General features: G+C 58.2%; 1 protein-coding gene across 1 annotated transcript in view; it reads left to right on the top strand.

The window, feature by feature from the left end:
• The window catches only part of PARVB (parvin beta), a 94,442-nt gene that overhangs the window by 19,242 nt on the left and 47,439 nt on the right, over positions 1-27,761 (top strand). The window contains exons 2-3 of the mRNA XM_044228273.1: positions 24,336-24,425; positions 27,111-27,181. Coding sequence (XP_044084208.1) covers positions 24,336-24,425; positions 27,111-27,181 — 161 coding nt within the window. The remainder of the gene's footprint in view (positions 1-24,335; positions 24,426-27,110; positions 27,182-27,761) is intronic.

Below are 27,761 nucleotides of genomic sequence, written 5' to 3'. Positions count from 1 at the left end.
GGCTTTTGGCCTAAGTTAAGGGAGCTCCGGTGACCTTGTCAGGAGCCAGGTGACGGTTCTGTGTCTCCGGGAGCTAGTTTCAGACTTGGCCACAGCGGCAAAAGGGACATCCACCCACCTTTTTAAAAAGATTTTATTTATTTCTTTGACAGAGAGAGATCACGAGTAGGCAGAGAGGCAGAGGCAGAGGGAGAGAGAGAGAGAAGCAGGCTCCCCGCTGAGCAGAGAGCCTAATGCGGGCTCAATCCCGGACCCTGAGATCGTGACCTGAGCTGAAGGCAGCGGCTTCACCCACTGAGCCCCCCCAGGCGTCCCCTGCACACCCCGCATTCCCTGTTGGTGGAAGGAGCCCTTTCTGTGGTTGGCATGTGTTTACTAGGGGAAGCTTATGCCAGGGGCCACTTTGCTGAGTCAGTGTCCCATAGCAGGCCCCAAAGGAAGGAGCCTTGAGAGGAGATTGAGCAGAAGGTCTCTATGATGAGTTGAGTTGTATCCCCACCCCCTCAGCCCCAAAGATGTACTGAAGTCCTAAACCCTAGCGCCTGTGAATGTGACTTCATTTGGAAATAGGGTCTTTGCAGATGTGATTTCGATGTAAGCTAGGACCACGTCCCGTAGTGGGGCGGGCTGCTAATCCAGTGTGATTGGAGATGGAGACGCGGTCCCACAAGGGGAGAAGGGCCCGTGACCACGGCAGCCACAAGCCAGTGAGCGGCCAGGGACAGACGGCCGTCACCAGACACCAGGGGGCGGGGAAGTAGAAGGAGTGTGCCCTGGAGTCGTCAGAGGGAGCACGGCCCTGCCACCTTGCTCTCAGCCTGTGGGGGGACGCATGTCTGTGTGAAGCTCCCCAGTGTGCGCTCATCTCTTACAGCGGCCGGGACTGTGGGTCCCGCCGGAGTCTTCCTCTGGCCGCGGGCCTGCTGACCAGCTCAGTGGTTCTCCAGCCCCTGAGGCCGTGAGTGACGCTGGAAGGTCGCCCGTGGACGTGGAGTTCGAGGGCTTCCCCTGGAAGCGCTCGGTGACGGAGCCGGCCTTGGGTGCGTGCGACCGGCAGAGCCAGCCCAGGAGAGGCCAGAGGACTTCAGACTCGGTTTCCCCTCACCTGGTGCCGAGGGTGCTGGAAACATTCGTGTCCTGCCCTCGCCCCCGTCCTAAATCCCCCCGCCCCTGGGAAATGCGAAAAACGTGTGTTATGAATTCTGGGAACCATTGGAAAGTCCAGGTAGAGAGATAAAAGACGTAGATACCTCAGACCGGGCGGGCCCTCCGGTCCCCGCGGAAATCGACACCGTCACAGCCAAGAGACCTTGAGACGTGCCAGTGTGGCCAGGTGCCAACGAAACCCTTCACAGGAGTGGTCTGGGGCCAGACTTGGCCTACCGGCCGTACTTTGACAGTCCTGGTGTAAACCAGCGGTCACCAGACCCCTCATCAGTTGGACACATTTTGCTTTCTAGAATGTTCTCTGAGAGATGGGCATTTAAAGGGCTCTGTTACTGCTGCCTTCCACGACGATCACCTGAAGGGAGGATTATAGCCTGATACGGCAGCGCGGGTGAGCCAGCTGAGATTTCTTTCCACGAGACACGGCGGCTCGGTGCCCGGAAAGTATGCAGCGCGTCTGTCTTTTTACCCAGCTTCCTCCTTCTCGGGAACACGGTCTTTAAAATGTATATGGTGACATAACAGCCTGATTCGCAAATAGCCCAGAGGTGGACATAACTCTGTGTCAGTCGGCGGATGAGTGCATAAACGAAATGTGGTCAGTCCGTCCGTCCGTCTGTCCGTCCGTGGCCCATGATCCAGCCTGACCGAGGACGGAAATTCGACACCTGCTGCAGCACCTCAAGGACATTATGCCAAGTGAACCACGTCCCAGAAAGACAAATGCTGTAGGATTCTCTTTATATGGGATCCCTAAAGCAGGCAGCTTCAGGGAGATAGGAAGCAGGGCCTCGGTGCCAGGGGCTGGGGGACGGGGGAGGGGAAGTTGTGTAGTGGGGACAGGTCGCAGCTGGGGAAGACGGAGAAGTTGTGGAGGTGGGCGGTGGTGGTGACGGTTGGAAGGGAGCGCGAAGGTACTTAATGCCTTGAGTGGTACATATAACAGTGGTTAAAATGGTGAATTTTTTGTTATGGATATTTTACCAGAATGTAAAAAATAAAGGAGAAAATCCTGGGAAACACTGCATGCACAGAAGAGTGTACATATGTCCAGTGTGAAGACTAACCCTAGCCCTAACTTAAAAAGTACCCACAGCCCTAGTGCTGGGGGCTTAAGTGATGTGTCCCATACCTCTCCTGACTCCTCCCACACCACCCCTGACTCCTCCCACACCACCCCTGACTCCTCCCACACCACCCCTGACTCCTCCCACACCACCCCTGACTCCTCCCATACCATCCCTGACTCCTCCCACACCATCCCTGACCCTGACTCCTCCCACACCATCCCTGACTCCTCCCACACCATCCCTGGCCCTGACTCCTCCCACACCACCCCTGACTCCTCCCACACCACCCCGACGACTCCCCCAATAGAGGTCACCCACCCCCACCCTGAGCGTGGCTTAGCATTCGTTTGCCTTCCCGGTACGGTTACCACGTGTGCGCACAGCCCTGTGTGTGTGGTTGTGCCTGACGTTGAACGCTCCGTGCCAGGATCCACACCGCGTGCATCCCTGTGACCCTGGAGGTTGCCCAGGGGCACACACAGCTCAGCTCTGCTCCCCCCCCCCCACACCACTGTGTTGGACCCCAGCTCAGAGGCCCCCTGACTGTGGAACTGAGGCTGGGTTTTGAGTTTGACACCGGGAGGGCCGGCGGGGAAAGGTGTGGACAGCGGGCTCCCGGTCTGCCTGCAGCGTCCTCTACCTTCTGACTCTTGCTGGGCGAGTCAACCTGCCTCTGTGGCCCAGGTTTTCCCACTGGCACTATCTGAATACGATGCCCACAAACAGCACCGGGAGGTGGTCAGAAAGGCGGCTGGCGGAGAGCCGCGGTCGGGTCCTTACTGGGTGGGCCTTCCTGCTGATCGTTTCGTTGCAAAAAAACGTTCGGTGTGTAAATTTATCGTTCCGTTTGTGGGAAAATTAAACACATTTAAGAGTAAATTAAATTAGGGGATTTGTGATCATTAGCTGCGTAAATGCTTTTTTGAGAAATGTAATGTACCAGGCAAGATCTGGCACGCGGTGGCAGGCTCCCTAAATATTTGCTAGAACGAAGGACGATGCGATGAGCCAGTCAAGTCCTATATAGTGGGATTATTTGGTTCTGAAGCTAATGAGGTGACGGGGAGTGGGAACAGCTGCTAAAAATGATCCCGCGCTTGCAGAAAACCCAGAGACGGGAAAAGAGGCTCGTGCTGGGTTGCAGCTGCGTCCCGGGAGCCGTCCAAGGGCCCGTCTGGGACCGTGGTTTCAAAGCCCGCGTTTATCGCAGCCTCAGCAGACCTGTCTCAGGGGTGCGCCTGCCTCGGACAAGCTCGGGAAGCCAGCGGATAGGAACCGGAATGCCGGTTTTGTGGCTTTGACAGCGCCAGGTGCGCAGGGATCCGGAGTCTCCACCCTCTGCACCTGGTCCCCCGGGGCGTGGCGGTGGAGGGGTGAGTCCTTCCTAATTCCTGGTGGTCGTGGGCGTGTTGACACATCCCGCCCGCCCCTGCCTCTGTCGCCGTGTGGTCACCCTCCCTCCTCTGTGTCTCGTTTCCGAATTTCCCTCTCCTTACAAGCACACCAGTGGGGCCCACCCAAAGCCAGTAGGACCCCCTCTTAACTTGGTAACACCTGCAAAGGTCCTCTGTCCAGATAAGGGCCCATGCACAGGTTCCGGGAGGATGTGGATTCTGGGGTTCCCAGTGCCCCTGCACTTAGCAAGTGCCTAAAACCTGTCGGTGATTAGTCCTCTGAGGGTTATTCTCGTGGATGTGCGAGGGATGGGGACGAATCGTAAACACACCGTTCATCGTATTTTGTTGGGCGCCGCGTGCTCGGTGCGGTTCCCCTGGAAGTCTGTACTTGGTTTGGAAGGGGAAGGAGGATTGGTTCTTTCTCTTTTCCCTTGAAAACGACTGTGGAGCGTGCGTCTTCTCAGTGCCCATGGCTTCCAAACAGGTAAGTCCTTTTAGATTAACTTCTGCTTTATAATTTCGTTCTGTACAGTTTTTTTGAGGCTTGAGAGAAACAACAATTTTTCCTGATCCTCGCTCCTATAGAATGAACACCGCTCACTCTCCGCCTTGGGGGAGTTGAACGGTCTGGTACAGTGTCCCTTTCTTGTTCTAAAGGGAAAAGGCCACGAAATGTGGCTGTTGGGTGTCCATTCAGAATCTCGGGTGCTGTGTGTCGACGATCCTGGCTGAGGAAAGTGTGTCTTACGGCTCTGCCTGTGACAGTCTCCCTTGGCTTGTTTGACAGGCACAGAGGCGTGTCATTAAACAGGTACAAAGACGCCTGTCATTGGGTTTTAAATAGCACTTGTCATCCTCCTGGTGGTGCATCTGCCTAGCATAATGGAGGGATGGATGCCACCGTCCCAGGCGGCGTTCTCCCCCGCCCTGCGACGCTTTCTCTCCTTGTCATCAGAGGAAACCTTTTTGCTTATGTTCTGAGGAGGTGGAAAGGATTCAGAAACAAAGAGTAACCTCTTGCACGAGAATTTCATGGCTGATCGGCACAGGGTATCTTCTGCTCCAGTATCTGGGGCCGGGTGGGGGTGGGGGTGAGGAATTGCTTTCAAGAGGAAACTTCCAGAAGTGGAGCAGGGGAAACGGAGGCTGAGCTGGAAGCGAGGGAAATCGGCGGTGAGAAAGGTGGCCGAAGCCAGATGCTCCGGGGCCCACGTCCCCGTGTTTTGGGGGTGGGTGTGAGGACACCTCACGTCGTGCGGGTCCCACCTGCTGGGACGGAACCTTGGCTCAGTGCCAGCTGGGGACGAGGCCGAATGAGGCATCGGGGCCCAGACGGAAGTCGAGATGCCGCCGGCTCCCTGGAGCATGGGCCCCGAGGATTGAGTCTGGCGTCGCTCAGGAAGAGATGTGACGGAGGAGAGGGAGGTGCTGGGCTCTGATCCTTCCTTCTGGAACACCCTGGGCTCCCGTCGACGCGGTTCGCGCATTGTTCCCGCCCCAGCAGCCACGTCTGTTCTCTGCATCTACACGCTGGGGTGTGTGTGTGTGTGTGTGTGTGTGTGTGTGTGTGTGTTTAATCTACCTATATCCATATGCATCCCTGTATAGGACTCTTTCTGAGGAGACCACGGGGTTCCTGATTCTCTTACATGTTTCAGTTGGACGCTTGGTTTCCTTGTGGAAGCCGGGCGGCGCCTCTCGTGACTGACCGTCTGTGATTTCTGTGCCCCGGGGAGCCGAGCACTGGCTTCGGGCATCTGCTTGGCTGCCTCGGCTGCCTTGGTTGCTGAGAAGACTCCCCCACTCCCAGCACAGCCTCCGTGTGTCGGCGGAAGGCCCCTGTCCCACGGGGTGGTCGCTGCTCCCGAGGGCTGGCAAGGGCCTCCCTGCCTCCGCCCCGCTCAACCTCGAGGGGCGTCCCCCTGGGCACCAGTGCCCTCTGCTGTCCTGGTGGCGGGCTCTGTGTTGTTTTAGGTTTGCCGGGCTTGTCATTACAAAACACCATAGACTATGTGGCTGAAGCAACAGTAACTTAACGTGCTTACGGTTCTGCAAGTCCAGGGTCAAGGTGCTGGAGGGCTTGGTTTCTCGCGCCGCTTGCTGATGGTGTCTTCCCTCTGCGTGTCCCCTCTGACCCCATTGTACCTTAATGTCCTTTTAAAAGGCTCTGTCTCCAAATCCCGCCACATTCTGAGATCCCGGGGGTGAAAACTCTGACATTCGAATTCTGGGGGGAAGTTAGTCCAGAGTGACCCAAACACGAGAGCCAGGAAAACGAGGTCAGCCTTGGGCCTGCATTGGCTTTGGGTGTCTTGTACTTGCTTTGTCAGTCCCTTGGCCTCACCTCTGCATGATTCCTGGTTTGTGCCATGTCTCGTGGGGAGGAGGGCATGTGGGATGGGGCATGGGTGCCCCAGGGAGCGGGGGATCCTGATGTCTGTGACGCTCCAGGCCCCAGAGCACCTTTCTGGAACTCTGTCGGCAGGAGGGTCAGCTCCGGGCACTGGTGCCTCCGTGGGGCTCGTGCACTCCCCCGTGAGCAAACCTGGGGACCGGTGGATCCGTCGAGCAACAACTGTGAGAAGGATGTGTCTCCTCGGGGTCGAGGATCGCTCGTAATTATCACGAGTTGGAGGTGCTCCAGCGTCCTGGTGTCGGGTGCCAGGGGAACTTGCTTGTCCCTGTGACAACCCCCGGGAACTCAGCCACGTGGAAACGCAGATGTGGCCTGTCCAGGTCACCCAGCAGGTGTGGGGTCCAGGGCTGGGCTCAGCTTTTGAAACCTGCTGGTGTGTCCAGTGGCCAAAGCGGGGAGCAGATCTAGTTCTGCTCCCCCTCCCCGACCATTCCAGGATCTTCCTGCCACCCCCCCCCGCCCCGCCCCGGGGAAGGGAGCAACACCAAAAGCAAATCTGCCAGCCTCCCCAGTTTGGGGGGCCTGGGCTCTGGCTTGGGCTTTCTGTTCCGGTGTCTGATTTCCGTTGTCGTGGAAACGGGGTGACAGGTGTTCCTTGTTAGCACAGGGATGCTCCTGATGGGAGTTGGCAACGGGAAGGCAGCTAGGGGCACCTTGCCCTGGAGCCCGGACTCCAGCCCCAGGCCCGGATCGAAGGCTTATGGGAGGCCGGCGTCTGCCCCCGAAGCCATAGCACCACGACCAGCTCCCACCACGGGAATGGATACTCCCTTCCTTCCTTCTCTGTGCGCTGGGGGTCGGTTTTCCTGCGGCCGTTTGCTGGCCCACGAGGCGGTTGGCAGTGAGGATAGAAATAGCGTTTTGTGGTTAGCGGGGTTCTATCATTTGAAAGCAGCCCTGTCCTCTGGGCGGCCCGATCCCTCGTGGCCTTCCTCAGAGCACCCTGAGGAGACCTTTCTCGCAAATCCCAAGTCATGGGGTCCCTGCTCCTGTCCATATATGAACGCAATGCGTGTGCCCCAGCTCCCCGCCTGGTGCCCGCTGGCCTGGCGCTCGTCTGTGTTTCTCACGCGTCCTCCGCTGTACCCGCTCCCAGCCAGTGAGTGCCCCCTGTTTTCTGACCATTTTCCACAGGAGTGAAACCCCAGGCTGGCCCTAATTCCTCCTCTGCTTTATGGGGGAGGGTTGTTGAGACAAGAGTGGGACCTGGGCTGGCCGTCGGATTTACTGGAAAGGGGACGAGGACTTTGGCGTGAGGACAGTGGGGTAAGAGGGTCCTTGGGAATTCCCCTCGGCCCCGATGGGTGGCTGCCCGCTGTGTGCACCGCAGCGTGTCAGGACGTTTCCATCCTCCGGGGGGGGTGTCTTGTGGGTCTTTGGAACGTTTGGAACGTCTTCAGGGACAAGTGACAGTGATGCTGCGTTTAGAGGCTACGTGATACGATGGGTTTCTTTTTAGTGACCTTTTGGTTCTGTCTTTCCCCTTTACCTGGCTGTTATTGGCCAGGATCTGGCTCTTGTTATCACCCCTGGATAAGCGATTCATTCTGCCTTTTCTCCGGGAGCAGCAGACGGTGGAGGGCGTTCACGCGGAGCAGGCAGGGGCGAGCCTGGCTCTGCTCATCATCGGCTCCGATGCTGGTGCCTGGCACCATCCCCCGATGCTCTGTCTTCCCTCCTGGGAAGGAGACAGTGGGACAGGTGGCGAGCCTCGTGCGGTCCTCGTGAAGCTTCATGGTTGAGGAAACCGAAGTCCAGAGAGGTTCATTGAGCTGCCCAAGGTCACGGAGCAGTCGGAGCTCTCCACGTCAGCTTGAAGGCCGTCTTTCCCTGGTCTGCGGGGGACAGTGAGATGGTGGCTGTTCCGAGGCCCCTGTGCCTCTGACGCCGAGAAAGCTCCAACAGGTGCTCCTTCCCCGTCCGGTGGAATAAAACACACATTTCCCCTGGGCTCTGCCTGGTTAAAAAAAAAAAAAGGACAGTGGTGCTCAGGTCTGCAGGTGACCAAGATGGGAGCCCTCCCTCAAGGAGGTCGCAGGCTGGTTTTTGTTGGCGTCTTGATCATTCACATCGTTCTGAGCGGGCTTTTTGCAGGGGTTGGGGGAGCTTTTTGGAGCAGAGACCAGCCGTCGAAGGAGGAGCTTGAGGAGACAGAAGGCAGGGAGGCTCCTTGCTCACAGCAGGGCAGCTCTTCAGAGACAGAAGGCCTTCTGGGAAGGAGCCGAAGCCGCTGGAAGGGCTTGGTGGCTGGCAGAGGGGCCAGACCCTGCCGCCCTCCCCTCAGGCCAGGACGGGCCTGGCTCTTGGCCTTTCTAGCGGACACACTGGGTGGTCGTGTTCACGGCCTGTCCCCTGGGAGGGTCATGAGGCCCAGGAGCACACTCAAGGCTCTGAGAAGTTCTGCAGAAACACCTCCCCCTTTAGCTCTGCTTCACCTGCTGCTTCCTCTGCTCCCTTGACCTGGCCTGAGTTCCTGTCAGACCTGGGAATCCCCAGGTAGGCCCGTGGAGCCCACTTGGGGACCAGAAAGGATGGGGACAAGGAGGCATCTTGCCCTTCTGTGCCCTGCTGTTCGCCAGTCTTCTCGGGCTCTGCGGGTTGTCAACGAGCTAGTTTAATGGCGGCTGTGAACGTGATTTCTGCCTAGAAAGTGCCGCTGCTGATGGAGGTGGAGGTCTGTGAAAGCTCCATTAGGAAAGGGTCCTCAGGCTCCCGAAGCTTGGGGATCGCCTGAGCGTGCCCCCTCCTCTGTGGCTCCGGGGCCACCTGCCTGCATTCACCCCCCACCCCACACGCCCCCAGCCCGCTCTGCTTGGCACCCGGAGGCCTTTTCTGGAACAGCGCTGGTCATCACCGTGCTTCTCACCTCCTCAGGCTCGAGGTTGGCGCATGGCGGGGTGGTGGGCAGGACAGCTGGGACGGGGCTCAGGATACTGGATGCGCGTTTATTCTGGACACCCAGCTAGTGGGACGGCGGGGTACGAGTCCTGGCTCCATCGCTTTCTGGCCATCGGGCCTTGGCCGTTCCTTTATCTTCCTGATCAGTAAAATGGGGGAAAGGGAGGGTGCCCGCCCCCTCCAGTTAGGATCCCCTATAGCCACCCCCGGGAGCCTAGAAGGCCCATTGCTTCGGTGTTCCTGCCTCGTGTCACCTTGTGTCCTGGCTCTCCCCTCGCCCTCTTACCTTCCTCCAGGAACCCAGGACTCTAAGAACTTTCTAGAGTTCTTATATGCCCATGACTCCCCCCTGTCTGTTACTTGGGAGAGAGTGCTTTGTCGCTGGGGAGACTTGGTAGCTGCCTGTCCTCGGGCAGGTCGGGAAGGTCGCCTGCCTGCAGAGCCCGGTCCGCAGCAGGGAGCCCCGTCGCGGCAGCGGGGAGCCTGCGTGAGCTCGTGCAGGGGCACGTGGGGCGGGCAGGCTCCCCAGAGGCCGACCTCTGTCCTCCGGGGCTCCGGGCCCAGGCGTCTCTGTCCCAACCCTGCAGGCCATCGCGGGCAGGTGGAGGATGGAATACGACACGAAAAGGGACCCCGAGAAGGACGAGGGGGCGGTTGCTGAGGGCTTGAGCGACAGAACTGTCTCAGGCAGAGGAGTCTAGAGAAGGCATACAGGCGTGGTGGTCGGGCTTGGTGACGTGGGTGCAAACACCCGGCTCCCGGAGCGCGCGGTGGGGAGCTGTGGGTTGAGTCCCGGGCCCCCGCCCGGCCCCGTGCCCCACAGGCCTTGTGTGCGTCCTTATTTTGGAGGACGTGCTGAGTTGGATGTGCCTGGCAGGCGGGAGAGGGTACCTTGCCCAAGGTCACAGCCAGATGGGTGGGCTGACGGGACGTCTCACTGGAGCCGTCCTCCTCCCCACCCATCCCCCTGCCTGGGCCCGGCCAGCATCCTCAGGTTGGGGCCCGCATGGTATCCCTGGGTGTCTGTCTCTTCGATGCGCTAATGTGATCCCGCTCCTGGGTGCATCCTGAGGCGGGGTGAGGACTCTGACATCTGGGCTGGTTATTTACTGGGTCTAGTCCCTTGAACTACGGCCTCCAGAGAGAATGGAGTCAAACTGGCTGGGGCTGTTGCCCAGGACCCTGGGGGACTTGAGACCTGGAGCGGCAGAGGTGGGACGGAGAAAGATGCCTAGGGCAGGTGCTCCGGGGAGGAGAGTGGACCAGAAGGTTCGGGCCCAGAGAGGCAGTGGGGCACAGCTGTGGCTGGCAAGGTCAGAGGCCTAGCACATCCTGGCCACTCCCTGAAAGTCCGTTCGGTAGCCAGGTGCAGGGCGGGGCGGGGGAGCCCGGTGGCCCCGTCAGCTGCTGTGCCGGCCCCTCTGAGGACCCCCTGGGGGAGGGGGTCACCTCGAATCTCGTGGACGTGAACCTACCCTGCTCCTTCTGCATAAAGTTCATAAGGTGACATGTGTTTGTGGATTTGCCATCAAGAAGCCCACCTTCTCAGGCCTCCTTGTCATGCGCGTGACCTGCACACTCGGGGACAGTTGTGTACTCATGCTTTGTGCTTGCTTCTGTTCGCTCTGCCCGCTTCAATAACGGCTCCGTCCCTGGAGCTCAGCCTGGGTTCTGGTGCCGAGGAGATGCTCAGTAAAACGGCGCCGTCCAAGAATGTTCTGGGCCTTTTGAAATGACCTGGAGGAGCTGGGGCGGCCCGAGTTTCCCGTGGCTGCGGTAACGAAGTACACATGTTTGGTGGTTTAAAGCCACAGACTTACAGTTCTCGAGGCCTGAAGTCCTAACATCTAGTTGTCGGCAAGTTGTCCTCCTCCTCAAGTCTCCCGGCGAGAATCCATTTTCTCGACTTCTCAGCTTCTAAGGGCGCCTGTGCTCCCTGGCGTGGGGCCCACCCAGCATCTGTAAAGCCAACAGCACCGTGTCTTCGCGTCTCCTGCTGCTTCTGCTGTCTCATCACTCACAGTGCCACCTCTGTCCTTTATAGAAGGACCCTTGCAACGCCCCCCCTCCCATAGCCAGGATAACGCCTCGTCTTGGGATCCCTAGCTCAATCATACCTGCAAAGTCCCTTCTGCCTTGCTGAGCCACAGGCTCCAGGGATCAGGATGGAGACATCTTTGGGGACAGGAGGGGCGTTATTTAGGGAGGGCCAGAGGCCCTAAAAGACAACAGTTCCTGTGAGTTCTGAAGAGGAACGCCAGAGGGGAATGTTAGGGTCCTGAGACAGTCCCTCGTTGTTCACCCACGAGTTCACCACTCACCTACCACGTGTCATCGAGTGCCTCCTCTGGGCCGGTCCCCATGCATCTTCCCTTTCAGGCCACGATGGACACGCAGCCCCCAACAGGTGCGCGCATGTGCCTTGAATGTGACTGCCCTCAGAAGGAGAGCAACGGGACGGGGTCTGATGGGACTGTGTGGGGTGCAGTGGGGAACCTTGCATCGTCTGGCTGCTGCAAGGTAATCTCCACTGGCCTCTGGCTCCTAGCTGCTCCTTTGGAACTTTCCCGCCCAAAGGCTGGTGTCCGGGAACCCTGGTGGGTTGTGAAGATCCCCCTCCTTTCCTGCCTGGACTATCGGATCCCATGAACGAAGGTAGGGCTCTGCTTGGCCAGGTGGGCCGCCCAAAATGCCTCATTGGCCCCCGGAGTGTCTCAGGGGAGGGCGCAGCTGCCAGCACCAGGGCTGCCCCCTTTGGAAGGTGCCTGTCTGCCCACCAGGCCAGACTCTCTAGTTTGTATGGAATTGCAGATCCTGTCTGGTCTCCCGTCTGCTGGCGGAGATAGGCCACTAGAGGGCGCCATCCTGCCGGCTGTTCTCTGCTCGCCCGCCACCCCCCTCTCCGCCCCCCCAGGTCTCCGGTGGCAGGTGCACATGGAATTGCTTTTTTTTCCCCCTAAACGACTTAATGATTTAATATTCTTATTTTCTCAGCAGAGCATGCTTTGGACTTCCCCGAATACGATGGGACATCACTGATCAGATTAATTAATATGAGTTTGCAGCGCCGGGACCCATGGAACTTGCCTTACCAGGCTTCCTTCTGCATTGCCGTTTCTGTTTTCTCTTTATTAAGCACATTTCTCTCCCGATGTGTTATTGGCTCACCCGCTCCTGGAAATGATCAGCAGATTTCGTAACCTCCTGCTTTGGTGGGACGCCCCGCACCGATCCGCTCCGTGGGGGCCGCGGCCCATGAGCACAAAGGGGAGACCGCGATGTGGCCTTTTTGAGAATTCTGGGTTTCTTAGGGGGTGGTGTTCGCCCTCTGCCCCCACCTTCTGCTTATTTTAGACTCTCTCTCCCTTTTTGTTAACTCATGATGGATTTTCGTGGCCAGCGATTGAAATTGCTTCCACGTCCTCACCAAAACCCCAGCACGATTGATGGGTGGAAGTGTGGTAAATGCACCATCCCCGAATCAGGCAACAGAGCACACTCGTCACATCCAGATTAGCGTGCAAGCAACCAGGAGGCAGTGATTGCCAGGCGTCTGTGTGAAGCGGGGGGTGGCGGGGGCAGGGGGCTGAGAAAGCAGGAGGCAGAGCTGGAGGGACCCTTTTAGGGGCCCGGGGAGGCTAGCCTCAGGGACGCAGGTCCAGCTGTTCAGATAACACATGCCAGAGAGCGCCCATTGAGCGGTGGTGGCCCTTGAGGTCCTCGGGAAGCCTGGGCTCTTGCACTCATCTCCAGGGAAGAAGCACGTTTGCCTGGGGAACCGGCCACACCATCCTTCGCTCCTACATTGGGGCTGCATTTTGATTTCACTGTGAGTCACTTAAGCCACGCTGATGGGCCCCCTTCGGGCTCCATGGCTTCCTTCTCTTGGTCGCCGGTCACGGTGCATGGGTGGCTGGCCTTGGCTCCCTGCTTGGGAATTGGTGTGGTGGTGGTGGGGGCGGTGGAGGGTTGGGTCACACGCGTCGCTGGCACCGTCCGGCCGCTAGCCTGATGTTTTTTGTAGAGTTGAGGTTCTGTTATAATTCAGCCTAATTAGCGTCTGTTTTAAATGCTCAGCCACCATATAAAGATGTTTGTGGTGGTGCCTGAGCTGTGCATGAAGGCTCTTGGAGATTAGAGCCTGCCTAATGTGCAGTGAGTTGGATGTTTCGATGGCTGGAGTTTTTTGAGAATCAGATACAGTGGGGGTACATGGGCCCTCATTGTCTGGACAGTTAGCTAATGAGGCTGTTAGACCCCCTGGTACTTACACAGACCTGAGGCTTTTGGGGTCTGGTTGGGCTCGGTGTCTTCAGGTGGGGACATCCGCTCTGTGCCAGGCCCACCTCTGGGGCACAAGGGGGGATAAGGGGTTGGCTTCTGCCTCTGGGAGTCCATAATCTGGTAGGGAGACATTCACGTACCCCTCGGTTATAACCGGGAGCGCAGGGGCTGGCTGTGAGTTCATGGCTGGACCTTGAGCCTTTTTTTTTTTTTTCTTCTCGTAGATTTTATTTATTTGAGAGAAAGAGAGAGAGAGGGAATGAGCACAGAGGGAGAGGGAGAAGCAGACCCCGATGAGCAGGGAGTCTGATGCGGACTCGATCCCAGGACCCTGAGCTCATGACCTGAGCCGAAGGCAGACGCTTAACCAGATGCCCCCGGACCTTGAAGCGTTGCAAGCCCCTGGCTCATGGGGGAGCTTGCCAGGTGCGCGGCTCCCTGTCACCCGGCCCAGGTGCTGATGGCGGGACGGGAAGGGGAGACACAACGCTTAGAGCTCGGCTGCTTCTTGTTGAATTAGTTGTCACGACAACCTCAGGATTGTGTCTGGTTATTATCCCCTGCAGGGGAAAGACGGTGAAAGACAGAAGGAGAGGAAGCATGGGCCCCAGGCCGCTGTGTGACGAACTTCCAGAGCCCGTGTTTTCTGTCTTCTCTGCGTGCAGCCCCCAGGGCTGCGGATGGGCGGGCCCTTCGGAGGGTCGGGGTGGGATGCCATGGGGAGGGATTTGGGCTTTGTGTGGGGAGGCCATGCGTGGAAGGTGGGGATGGTCTGCAGGCAGAGGAATGACCTGATGGGCTGTGTTCTGGGGACCAGTCTTGAGACCGCGTGGGAGGTGCACTGGAAGGGAAGGACTGGGAGCTGAGACCCGCAGAGGCTAGAGCAGACGCCGGCCTTGCGTGGGTCCAGCCGCCGTGTCCGGCCCCCGAGGCGTCTGCCTGCGGCAGGGAGGGGACTTGAATCAGCTGACCCACTTGCTTTCCACCTGAGCCATCGGCCCCGTCGTCCCCTGTCCCTACAGGATCAGTCATCCTGGATGAGCAGGAAGCCCGGGCCCCTCCCGTGTCCTGGTTTCTGCTCGCCAGGTGGTTTATACGGGAACGCTGACATTTCACGTTCCCCCGAAGTCTTTCTTCCTGTTCTCCTGCCCCCAGACAATTTGTTTCTCTGTTGTCCTTGCATTTTTCTGATCACCCAGGGCAGAGGGGAGGAACAGGCCTGATCTGGGCCGGGGAATCGTCTGTTTGACATTGGCTTCTGAGCTCCAGCCTTTTTGGTATTTATACTTCAGCGGCGTTTGGTGTTCAGAAGACCTGCCCTCCTGGAGACCGGCTGCCGGCTTGGTTCCCGCTGGGCTCTCTTCCAGACGCCTGTGGCCGGTGCGCGCCCAGCCCACGAGGCCTGGGGTGGTTGCTCCAGAGGGAGCGCGTCCCCAAAAGTCCCTAACTGCAGAGCAGAGTCCTTCCTCTGAGCCCTCCCCACCCACCCCCCGCCACAGCCACCTCACAGTAATTGGGTCCTTGGTGACCCGCGACTGGCAGGCTAATGTAAGCCTTAATGGAAACTCTCCTTTTCCACCCAATTAAGTGGCTGGAGGTGGAATGTTTTCAAGAGCCGTCAGTTCCCTGTTCTCCTGACTTTGGGTCTCTTACCTAATTTCTCCCGTTCGGCAACTTTTTTTCTCCGTAAACACATAGGCGTTTGTCCCACAAATATTTATTGCGGGCTTATCACGGGTCAGGTGTTGTGTCGGCTGTGAGGCCGTGGTCAAGAATAGCACTGACCCCCGTGCGCTACTGGGTGGGCGTGGGGAGGCAGGCCCACCCCAGCTACACCGACGGGGGTGGGGGGGGTGGGATGAAGGGATTGTGGCCGTCACAGGCAAGGGGAGCCGTAGGGAGCCAGAGGAGGAGCCCTTACTCTGTCTGGGGCCTGAGTGCAGAGAGAATGTTGTCCTGATAAATCTGGGGGATGGAGTAACGTTAGCCTGATAGAAAGGGCTTCTCTGGTGGAGGGGACAGTTGGTGCAGAGATGTGACAGACACGAGTGGCTTGGGGATGCCTCAGTAGGAAGGGGAGTGCAAAGTTGAGAGCACAGCTGGCTTGATGAGAGGTGGGGTCTGCTTAGCGAGTGTTGGTAGGGGCTTGTGTTCTATTCTAGAGCCAGTGGGAGTGTGTGGTGGATTGCACCAGGGGCACAGTTAGCTTTGTGTGTCAGAAGGACACCTGCCTCAGAGAGGACTCTGTTTGCAAATGAAAGAAAACTCAAAGTGGATTAAGAACAAAATGGAATTCACTGGTGCCTTTTGATGGAAAGGGCCACGGGTGGCTGCCTTCAGGTAAGGCTTGATCCAGCACACAAATGGTGTGGCTGAACTGTTCTCTCAGGTCTGTTGATCCGGTGCCTTCATTTCCAGGTTCTGTTCCGTGGTAGGATGATGGTGCAGCTTCGACCTGCATGTCCTTGTTGGGTCAAGGCCACTGGGGAAAAGTGCATTCCCAGTGCAGTCTTCTTGTAACTGTTGACTCTGAGCAGGCCAGGCCCGTTCCTGCCTTGATACCTGTGTTGTGGGGAGTGCAGCATACCCACTGGCTCCACACTGGGGCTGGGGGCAGGTCCCCATCTGGATTGTAACACCTGCGAACCATGCTGGTTCCCTCCAGGGGAGGCTGGGTTCTGGTTTGCCCAGAAGAAGGTGACAGGCTGTTGGAGAGGAGAAACAGCTGAGTCCAGGACAGTCACCTGCAGGATGGGAGAGGCCACGGTGGGGCCTATGGGAGGCCGAGTGGCTGTCCTGGGAACGGGTCCCAACCCTCTCCTCACAGCTGCCCCAGGGGCAGGGCACAAGATGCAGAATGCGAGGAGGGGCCCGTCCAGGGTCTTGCTTCCTCCCACTGCGTTCCTTGCAAGTGTATGTGTCTGGGGGCCTTTGCCTTCAGCCTTCTGGCTCCAGAATCAGGTTATTACGGTCACTTTGCGTGGTCAGGGCTGTGCTGTGCAGTTCCCTCCCTCAATTTCTCTCTCCCTCCAGATTGCTTGCCATGTCCCCTGACGCTGGCTATGCTGCCGGGAGGGTCCCCACCACCCCCTGCCCCCTGCGTCCCAGAGTCATTTCTGCTCTTGAACCCACTTTCCTAGGGCATGGGAAGGAGCCCTTCAGAAAAGAGGGTCTTGGGAGAAGCTGGGGTGGCTTGTGAGCTCATTCATTATTGCTGCTGAGACAGGCGGCTCCGCATTTGGCTTAAGATCAAGAACAAGGGGGCGCCTGGGTGGCTCAGTGGGTTAAGCCTCTGCCTTCGGCTCAGGTCATGATCCCAGGGTCCTGGGATCGAGCCCCGCATCGGGCTCTCTGCTCAGCAGGGAGCCTGCTTCCCCCTTTCTCTCCCCCTCTCTCTCTGCCTGCCTCTCTGCCTACTTGTCATCCCTCTCTCTCTGTCAAATTAAACAACAACAACAACAACAAAAGATCGAGAACAGGGATTTGGGGCAGGACTGAAGCTCTGGACTCTCCCCACGGGCAGGAAACCATCTGAGTGTCCCCCTCCGATCCTGCCAGAAGCGGGAAGGTGGTATGGTTTGGGGACCTGCAGGCCTTGCGTGGGTTGGATCCAGCCTGCACGGGCTGAGCCAGCTTGGACTTGAGTGTTTCAGAGACCTCGTCTGTAGCGAAGCTTCACAGGGGCAGCATGTGCAAGGCAGGCCTGGTTAAATCTCCTTCCGTCCTGGGGAGGCAAGTATCCGTGGTAGGTGCCAGCCAGGTAGAAAGTTGTGGACATGTGGCCCCTGGATTTATCTCCCAAAGGAGCACTGGAGTCGCTGGCCGGTGTGATTTCAGGAGCAGGCGCGCAGGGGAGGGGTATGATGACGTCTTCTACGTTCTTACCGTTCTAGGTGTTGATGGCCAGGCTCCCCGACCGGCATCAGCACCATGGCCTTGGGGCGGGTGGTTGGCACGGAGTCTTTTTTTTTTTTTTTTTTTTTTAAAGATTTTATTTATTTATTTGACAGAGATCACAAGTAGGCAGAGAGGCAGGCAGAGAGAGGAAGGGAAAGCAGGCTCTCTGCTGAGCAGAGAGCCCGATGTGGGGCTTGATCCCAGGATCCTGAGATCATGACCTGAGCCGAAGGCAGAGGCTTTAACCCACTGAGCCACCCAGGTGCCCCGGCGCTGAGTCTTAGACCCTGTTAGCCCAGGGGGTCCTAAGGGCCTCGAAGTTGGGAGCCTGGCTGAGCGCTCAGGAGGCACATGGTTAGCAGAGGCCCCTGGGCGGGTGCTGGCTGACAATGGGAGGGGTCATGGCCACATCGGGGCGGTGACCGGGGTGTCCACAGTGTTGTCTCAGGCCTGGTCCTGTCTCACCCTGCGGGGTTCCCTGAGGATGTGGCCCCTCAGCTCCCCTCCCGCACTTTTCCCAGGCCGACCAGGCAGCCACGCACTGCCCCGTGTCCCTGAAGCCAGGGGCCGTGGAGCGATCGGTTCAGGGAGAGCACAGAGGAGCAGCAGGCGGGTGCTGAGGACCGGGAAGTCCAAGGCTCTGAGCCATGTAGATGTCCCTGGCATCCAGCAGAAGGCATTTCCCCGAGCCTGGAGGGGAAGACAGACTTGCCTGGGGGAGAGCTGTTCCTTTACCCCCAAAACTTGCTGCTTCTCTCTTGCCTGCACATGAAAGCACGGGCCGGGGGCCATCTGTGACTTCTTCGGGGCTCTGCAGCTCTCTTTGGGCAGCCGTCCTGCAGGGAAACCCCAGGTCTGTGGGCTGGACAGGCTCGGCTCCCTCACACCTCCTTTCCCATAGGACTGGCTGTCGTGGGCTTCGGGGCTCCACGGCAGGTGAGGGACACCGACTCCTATCAGAGTGTCTCCCCCTTGTCTTGTCTTACAATAACGGAGGGACACCGTTGTGGCCCAGCCTTCCCGTCTCCTCCTTCCCTCCGCCCTGGTCCCTTTCGGAGGTGACACCGGTCTCGTCATTTTGGAGTGGAGCCTTTCCTCCTTGTCTCTATGAATGTCACTGTGTACACCTAGAAATACACAGTTCGGGGTTTCTGATTGTGTTATTTGCATAAATACTAGGCCGTCTTGTTTCGAAAGCTGCACGGGATGCATTGCACTGACAGGTGTCGGCTCTCAAGGTGGGGGTCAGGAGCGCCGCTGACCCCCTTTGGATTTGGCTTGTACTGAAATGCTCACACGTGTGTTTTAGCCTCGGAACTTATTCTGTCTCTAGAAATGGGCTGGGACCTCGTGCCCCAGCAGAGCCAAGCCCATAGATCTGGGTTCAGACTGTCATCCTTAGTGATGAATTGCCGCGTGTTAAACATGCATAAATACAGCGGGCTTGTTGCGATGGGCCAGCTTCCATTCCAGATCTGCCCCTTGAAAGGTCAAGAGGCTCTGTTTTGTTATGTTTCCCCTCACAGGTTGCTTGAAAGTTAATTTCCCTCTTGTCCCACATCTGGGGCAGGAAGGGCCACTGCTCTGCTCGGGGCCGTTGGCTCCCACAGCCCTTGACCCTGGGGCCAGATGCTGCCGTCCATCTGCTAGAATCCCAAGAACTGTGGACGTTGAACCCGGACTTCGTAACCCCCTGGGGAAGACCCGGCCTCACACTCCAAGGCTTTTGCTGCAAGCACAGTAGCTCGGGAGAGGACGCCTCCCCATCCCGAGTGGTGATCGCGGTTCGCAGTGAGCACTGGTGTCTGCGTAGGTCAGAAGGAGTGGGGCCCCTGCCCCCAGTGGTCCGGTAGGCTCTGCTTGACATCTTCCTTGGGCCCTGTTCTAGCCGAGCTCTGCAGTCTTCGTGTGTGGTACGACGGGCCTCGTTTTCAGTGGAACCACTGTGTGCGGAGCTCCGTGGCTGATGGAGTTCCTTATCCTGATAAACTCTGACTTCTGCACAGAAGCGACCCTTCTGAGCGCAGACAGAAGCCCTTGCTTTTGGACAGGGTCTGGGAAAGCCTCACGGTTGGGTCCTCCTAAGCACCGGGAAGTTTCTGTCCCCACAACTGTCCTAGCCCAGCCCGTGGGGACACATGCGTCTCTACCCTCCCTTCGTTTCCCTGGCAGCTGTGAGGACCGCTGGGTTCCCTTTGTGACCGGCCGAACCTGGGAGTGGGTGTGTCTTGACCGGGACGGGTGAGCGTCCGGAACCGAGGCAGCTTTCCTGCCATCTTCTGGTCCCTCTTGTAGATGTGGTTCAGGTGACCCGCTGTTTTGTGAGGGTTTTCTCTTTGATGCAGTTCCCACGGCGCTGCTGAAAATTCTCCTCATCTTTCGTTCTGCATGAAAACCAGGAAACGTCAAAAACTATGGTGTCAAAAATTCCCTCTAGGTGGCAAAACATCACAGCTGTGTTGAAATGTCAGAAGTTGGAATAGTCACAGCTCTAGCATCTGAGACCGCTGCCCACCCCTCGGCAGGCCTTTCTTTGAGTCCGCCATGAAGCCCGGCAGGTGAGACCCCCGTGGGCTCTCTGCACCCCATCTTTGCAGGTGGTGCCTCACGATACCCCTTCCCGCCCTGGCACCCCTCGTGGAGCGAGAGGCGGAGAAACTGTGTGTGTTCAGACCCACGTGTCCTGACCTGTCCTGACCGTGACCTTGCTCTGGGATCCAGGCGCCTTCAGGGCATGTGTTCCCAGGAATGTCAAAAGGAAAAAAAAAAGGTGCCTAAAAGCCTGCTTTTTTGGAAGGAGCCTGGGTATAAATAAATAAATGAAACCCATACAAAGGAAAAGATGAAAAAAAGAAATCAAAGATGGAACCTTTGCATTTGGCCTGCAGTGTAAGTGGTGGGTTCTTTATGAGATGCTTTCAAGTGTTGACGTTTATGTGCTTGTAATTCCAAGCGGGAGGGGTGTTACTCCTTTTTTTCTTTTTTTTTTTTTTTTAAGCCTTGCCCAGCCCTTGGATGGGGTGGTGGAAAGGCACTGGGGCTTTGGAAACATGCCCGTCCACATCAATCTAGCAGATGCTCCAAGCTAACATTTATTGAGCCCTTACTGTATGCCAGCATTGATGGAGTCTTGTATCTGTCTTTGAGGGGTGCCCCCGTTTCACAGATGGGAGCTGAGGCACAGGGCAATGAAGTAGCTTGCCCAGGCTCAGCTTGTCGGTGGTCGAGCCGGGATCTGAAACCAGTAGACCAGCTCCAGGGTTAGGAGCTGAGTTAGCACCAGCGTGGGTGGACAGATGGTCCAGGAAAGAGAAGAAAGTGGGATGACTGTGTGGTGTGAGCTAGGCAGAAAGGGGCCTGGCGTGGGAAGGGGGCACCCAGGAGGGCTTCCTGGAGGAGGTTGCCAATAAGCTGAGGCTTGGAGGTGCATAGAGTCAGGTGGGCATAGGTGACTTGCATGAGGTGCAAGACCGTGTAGAAGCAGGTTCAGTGCTGACTTGGGGCTCACTGGGGGCTGCATATCAGGTGCCTTCACACGTGACAGGTGCCGGCCCAGCCAGGACCCGCTGCTCCCTCACTTGTTAGGAGATACGATGAATGCATGTCATGGAAGGTGCCTGGCACGTAGTAGGTCCTCAGGAAGCATTAGTGGCCCTCTGTGCTTCTTGTGGACAGGTAGGAACGTGGATTGTACATTTACTGGGACCTGAGCTTGCAAACGGGTGACCCTGGTTGGCCCACAGAATTGGAGTGATGTGCTTACATTATAAATTGGGAGATTCCACACTAAATCCACATTTGCACTTTTTTGAAATCTCTTAAGACCGGTGACTGCTGTCTGCATGTCCCGGTCTGCCCCTTGCCCCCGACTGTGTGAGGGGTGGCCATCCCCAAAGCTGCAAATTGTGTTATCAAACACCCCCTGCCTCTTGGCTCTGTCTTCTGACCTGGGCTCCCTCCTTCCTCTCAACCTCCTGGCTTTCCCCCACAGCCCCGTGGCCATAGCACCCCTGGGAGGTGGACTTGCCATCCATTTCCTCATGCCTGGCCATCAGGTTTTATGTGGACAAGGGCATCCCTCTCCAAACAGTGGCGCGCACTCAGGAAATCAGTGGGTCCTCAGCCTCCTGGCAGCGGGCCCAGTCCGTTTGAACATCCACGCCCAGGGAGCACACCAGACGCTGGCTCTTCTGGGCCAGCGGATCTTTCTCTGTGACTCAAGGCAGCCGGCATTTCACATCTTTGAAGTGTTGGGCTTTCTGGCAAATGGACCAGTACGTTAAAAACCAGAACATTCCAGGGATTAACGGAAAGCCAGTAAACTGGCAAAGTGGGTTCCTTGGGGAGAAGCCAGGGTTCAAAAGGAGCCTCTCCTTCCACATGTCAGACTGACCCTTGGAAGACGGTAATCCGATTTAGACAGAAGGGTCCGCAGGGATGGGGCCCGTGTTCTCTGGGGAACCCAAGCTGTGAGAAGTAGAGTCCCAAAGAACCCTCCGTGGTTCAGCATCGGCGTGGCTGCACGGTGGGCTTCCAGAGTCCAGGCTGTCTGATATGTCACTCCTATGTTTTGCAGAGTCCCAAAGTCCCTTCTCCAGATTCTTGCCATCTTTCAAGGCTTCATTCAAATGCTGCCTCCTCCAGGAAGCCTTCCCTGGTTCTTCCTGGAGTGCAAGAGAGCCACGCCCTCCCCTTCTTCCCTCTTTCTTCTCTTTGTCCCTTTGTGGGAGCCTGTTTTCCCATCTTGGTTTCTTCCCTTCACAGAAGGTGGGCAGATGCCCACCAGGGTTTCTGAACCAGTTGCTGAGCACTCATGGTCTCACTTAATTCTTAGAATTCCCTATGAGGCAGCTACTGCTGTCACCCCCATGTTACAGATGAGGAAACTGAGGCTTGACAGGGTGAAGGGACCCCTCTAGGCCACGTGCCCATGTGTGGTAAAGTTGGACTCACGCCCCCGGCTCTGTGGTCACCGACCTGGACTCATGACCGAGGGCCCTGTCCTTGCTTCTCTCGGAGTTTTGCACACAAGCTCCTTCGGAATGTGCAGTCTGTTGAGCCAGTGCCTGGGCGGTTCTGGGAGAGCATTTCTCGTTTATTAAGGTCAGGAAATCTCGGGTCCTGTTTAGTGTTATCTTTGATGTGCAAGGGCAGAGTGGAAATTTCTGTTTCCATGTGACCCCATTTCTGTGCTTTGAAAACACTATTTCCTATCTCCCCGTGTCTTTGAGATCAGGCAGCAGGGCCCTCTGGGAGCATTTCCGCATGTCCACCCCTCCACAATCCTCCCCGTCGCTCCGGCCCACAGCCTGTGTCCTGGGCAGCAGACGACCCTTGTGGCATCTTTCTGAGCCGAGTTACGGGCTCGTTGTCGTGGCTTGCCCGTGGCACACCCGCCGCCTTTCCCTCTTTCCCAGGCCGTGAACATGAGCACATCCCCGACCGCCTAGACCTGAAGGGACCCCCCTGGCCTGTCTGTCCTTCTGTGATGTCGGCCCAGGAAGTGGGGCTTAGGCCTTCGGGGTCTCCGCATACACCCCGCTCACCGGGCCAGGGATGTGCTCCCCGTGTGTCCGCGGCTTCCGTGTAAGATCCCCTTTCCCGTTTGCTTTTTTCTGCCTTCAGAAAAGCTTTTTGCGGCCTAAATTGCTGCTCGTAATGCATCAGCTCGTGGAAGTGATGGCTGAGATGCGGCCGCTGGCCTGGGAGCTGGCCAGGGCCCCCTGTGGGCATCTGCAGAGTGTGGTGGGGGGAGCCCTGTGGGGGCAGGTCTTAAAACCCTACTTGTGCCTCAGCACGCCGGAAGGTCCTGAATGTTCATGCGCATCTCACGCAGAGTTAAGCTAAGGGTGTGGGGACAAGAAGACGACTGTGCATGTTGCCTGCTCCTGGGATGCGCCCCGGGGGTGTGCATGTGTGGGGCGACCGCAGGGACAGCTTCCAGCTTGCAGGCTGGGATGCTGTTGGCAGAGGGTCTGCTTTTTCTTTTGTTTGTTGTTGTTGTTGTGGTAAAACATACATAACATTGTATCATTTTCACCCCTCATGGGCGGGTGCTTCTGTGGCATGAAGTCCACTCAGGGGGTGGCGTGACCGCCCCCTCGTCTCCTGAAGCCCCGCCCCCTCATCTCCTGAAGCCCCGCCCCCTCATCTCCTGAAGCCACGCCCCCTCATCTCCGGAAGCCCCGCCCCCTCATCTCCTGAAGCCCCGCCCCCTCATCTCCTGAAGCTCTTTGTCGTCCTGCGCTGAATCTGTCCGTGTGAACATGAGCCCCCGCCTCCCCCCTCCCCACCCCCTGCCGTTTGACTGGATGTCTGAGGCTCTAGGACTCTGTGTCCCTCACTGTGTCCCACCATGACCGTTCCACACGGCGTGCTGCCCGCGAGGTCACCCGCGTGGCAGCAGGTGTCCGTCCGGACGGCCTTCTTCCACAGCGAGCCGCGTTCTGTCCTGCGGGCGGGTCGCATCTGACGCGGTCACCCACTGTTCAGGGGGCTCCCGGGGGTCATGCCACCTCTTGGGAGTCGTGCTGCTCGGGGACGTAGGGATACGAGAGTTCGCTGGGTAGAAAGCCTCGTCTCGGGGCCTTCCCTGGTGCGAGATGCGGGGCAGAGGGGCCGGCTGTCTGCAGACCCCCTGGGTTCCTGGCTCTGGCCTGGAGACCTCACGTTCACCATTTCGTCCTCCTGGAGGCCCTGCGGGGTGACTCGGGCTTGCTTGGGGTTGCGCCGCTAGCAGAGTCGAGGGGAACTGTGCCGCCTGCCTGCGTCAAAGCCATCAGGCCTGTCCCCTTGGTTACTCTTCAGATGCCCGGGATCGGCCGTGTGAACGGTTCGCGGTGACTGCGGGCTGCCGTTTCAGGCCCTGTCGCTGGGATTCCAGCTTTGTCCATGTCAGCAGCCTGGGGCGAACCTGGAAGCATCCAGGAGCTTCTGTATGTTAGCCCCGAATTCCAAAGGGCCGTGTAAACCGACCGTCTGGGCTTGGCGGGCACCGGGAGATACTTGGCGCCAGAGGGAGGAACTGCAGAACGTGGTCTGGGTTCGGAGCCTTCTTGCGCGGACTCTTTCTGGGCGACGGGCCATTTGGGAATGCTTGTTAAACGCTTACAGAGCAGGAGTCGATCCTGGGTGTTTCTGCTGCCGCCCCGCGAGGCCCCGCTACTCCGTTGACACTGACTGGCCCTTGTTTTCCTTTCTCCACAGTGAGCAACCTGCAGGAAGAGGGCAGGCATGCCATCAACGCGCCGATGTCCCCCGCCTCGGCGGACGTCCACCCCGAAGACACGCTGTTAGGTACGGTGCGCTCCGCCAGGCCCCTGTCGTGACGCCGCTGAGCTCCCGGGGCTGGTGAGGTCGAGGAGGAGCTGCAGGGCGATGGCCTGGTGACCGGGCATCACGCCAGGCGGCATCCGAGAGTGGGGGCTCTTAGCTCAAGGTCTTGTTTAGAAAAGTAGGTAGGAAGGAAAACCCCGTCTTCCTTTGTAAGTTTCTGCCTGTCTGATTTCCCACGTCCGTTGTGTTAGTCGTTCCGTCCGATGAGTCTGACAGATCCGGGGTTCAGCCCCATTGAAACTATGGTCTCTTATAAGTGCAGTTCCCCAGGTGGGGGCGGGCCAGCCTTGGGCAGGAGGCTGGAGGGAGGGGAGGGCGTGGCCTGTCTTTTCTTGTGGGAGGGACTGGGTGGGGCAGGGTAGGCCATGTGGACTGGCTGGTTGGCATAATCTCCGAGGGCTCTGGGAGCTCTGCTGAGTCGGTGGGCTGGGCAGGGGGTGGGGGAGGGGGGAATTAGGGCAGGGGCCTGTGGTGTGGGAGCCTGAGAGCCCCTGGAACACATGGCCGCTGGGGGTGGGCTCTGGGTTGGTTGGCCTGCACAGCTAGGGCAGTCACAGTGGAATTGTTGGCTGTCTTGGGAACTGGCCAACCCTGGGAGGGACAGTGTCTCCAGGTCCCCAGGCCCCGAGGTGTCAAAGAATTCAAAAATATAGGAAATAAGAAACGTAGTTAATACATCCTAATCTTGGCACAAGCCAAAGCTGTCCCGAGGCCGTGGGCTTGTTGGGTGGGGCCCGGCCAGTGATGAAGGCCTCTGCACCCAGCTCCTTGGGACCACATCACAGCCAGCGCTGATGAGGTGTCAGCATGGACACATTTTCTTAAAGCGTGTTTTGAGATTTTGTCGGTTTGAAAGGCGGTTGTGGAACATTCTGCTTATTTCCAAACCCTGGTTCAAAGGGAAGTCCCGGTTGGTCCTTCCTTTGTGGTTTCCGCGACCAGGCCAGGCCAGCAAGAGCTTGTGGAGAAATGCAGATGCAGGTTCAGCTTGGCGGACCTGAAGCCAAGTGCTGGGCGAGCTCCCTGAGATTCTGCTGGGGTCTACCGTGGCTACTGTCTCTTCTTGGAAGAGGATGACTCTTCACTGTTACTGCTGCTGAGTCTGGCTGAAATGCATGCTCCTGGTGACCCTCTCTCAGGGGAAACTGGGGACTTGCTTGTGGGTCTGGGAATTAGCCAGACACAGACCAGGAGGCTTCACCTCGGCCCTCTGGATATCCAGCGCCGGGTAATTCTTTACTGTTGGAAGCTGTTCTGTGTCTTGTGGGGTTTGAGCATCCCCGACCTCTACCCTTGAGATGCTACCAGCTGGGACAACCAAAAATGTCTCCAGACATGGCTACATGTCACCTGAGGTAGGGGAAGGACACAGCGGCTCCTGTGGAGAACCCTGATTTAGACTAACAGGAGGGCTAAAAGGCTGATCCTAGACACATGGCAGGCTCTCATTTTGTTGATAATGCCTTGAACTTGCTTTTCCCTGGGCCCTAACCCTCCCCGTTTTACCATCTTTATAAACAACTGCTCTCGGGCAGAGGGAGCTGGTGTTGTTCAGTCTATTCCATAAGGTTCTGCTTATCCCTGAAGTCTGTGTGACCTTGAGAAGGACTGACCTGGTCAACACCTGGAACTGAGATCTGAAAGGTGAAGGGGACGTGGAGTGGAGGAAAAGGGTATCAGACAGGGAGCAACACGTGCCAAGGCCCTGTGGCAGGCAGTGGTGAGGTTTACCGAGGAGCAAGGGAAGGCTGGAAGGGCCAGAGAGTGGAGAGTGCCCGGGACAGCTGGGGACGCGAGGCTGCGGGGGAGAGGGGGCTGGAGGCCACGTGGAAGGTTCTGGCCTTGGTTCCAGGAGCACTGGGAGGCTGCTGAGGCCCTTAGCAGGGACATCACAAGGGACCCCCATATGGGGTTACCCTCTCAAGCGTCAGATCTGCATGACTCCAAAAAGTTTTCCACTTGGTCAGGTTTTAAAATTTGCTGTTGTGAAGCCGGTCTTCTCAAAGCCATTCTGTTTCCGAGCTCCGTGAGAGCCTGCCTGGGCCCCAGGAGCCTGGTCCTCGCCACTCGTGTGTCCTGCGGGCCCATCCCATGCTCGGGTCCGAGGCCTCCCTCTCCCCATCCCCTGCGTGCCGTCCGCGGTGCCTCGCACACCCTCCCCTAGGCAGGCACCAGCCAGTTTTCCGGATGGTGTCGGACCAGCGGGGGGGCTGTCCCACGCTCTTCCCCTCTACCTCGCCAGCCCCGCTGGAGCCGCTCGCTGGGCCCCACTGTGCGTGGATCGAGGCCTGAACGTGGAGGGAAAACGGGTGACAAATAAACAGAACAGGGATGGACTCATTTTACTGTGAACCGTCACCCACTCCCTCCTTTTTTGCTGTTTTTTCTGATTTTCTGGTGCGTGCTATTTTACGGAGCGGGGAGCTTTCTCGGTGTGCGTATTTACTAACCGCGGCCGCGGGAACTTGTACCGCGGACCGATGCAGCCCCTGTGCCTGCCGTCCTTGCGGCGTGGTCCCACCGAGAGAAGCCTGGCTTCTCTGCGCGCTGCCCCCTCCCCCGGCGTCGGGCGAGGGGAGTCGGCCGTCCCCCCAGCCCCGCCGCGCCGGCACCGACGTGCACTAACCGGACTCTCTTCCCCGGCAGAGGAGAACGAGGAGCGTATGATGATCGACCCCACCTCCAAGGATGACCCCAAGTTCAAGGAGCTGGTCAAGGTAAGAGGTGCCTCGGTCAGCGCCTTCCTGCTGGGCTGCGACGAGGGGTCCGGGAAGCCGCGACGGGAGGGCTGGGGGCCCCCGTGGTAATTCGGTGTGACAACGGCAGCTTCCGTCTCCTGAGCCTGGTTTCTGAGCCCCGGCTCCGCGGTGAGGCTTGACCGGTGGCGTCTGCGTGTCTGGGTGCGGGTGGCAGTTCTCGTGGTTCCGATCGAAACCACGGTGGGGCTTCAGAGTTAATCCCCGCGATGGAGGAGCGAAGGCTCGGGTGTGGCCGCGTCCTCGTCTGGTGGGACCCATGGCCGCCGTGGGAAAGCCGTCACTTCTGCAGCCCGAGGCGGATGCAGGAGACCCCTGGGCTCTGTGACGCTGTGTGTCCCAGTCCGTGCCACGGACACTGGCCAGTAGAAGCGCTTTTCAGAATGTTTCTCCAGGGGCACCTGGGTGGCTCAGTGGGTTAAGCCGCTGCCTTCGGCTCAGGTCATGATCTCAGGGTCCTGGGATCGAGTCCCGCATCGGGCTCTCTGCTCACCGGGGAGCCTGCTTCCTCCTCTCTCTCTCTGCCTGCCTCTCTGCCTAC

The sequence above is a fragment of the Neovison vison genome, chromosome 12 (assembly GCF_020171115.1).
Source record: "Neovison vison isolate M4711 chromosome 12, ASM_NN_V1, whole genome shotgun sequence".
NCBI lineage: Eukaryota > Metazoa > Chordata > Mammalia > Carnivora > Mustelidae > Neogale > Neogale vison.
The sequence above is the reverse complement of the archived record's forward strand: the minus strand, read 5'-3'. Positions and strand labels throughout refer to the sequence as shown.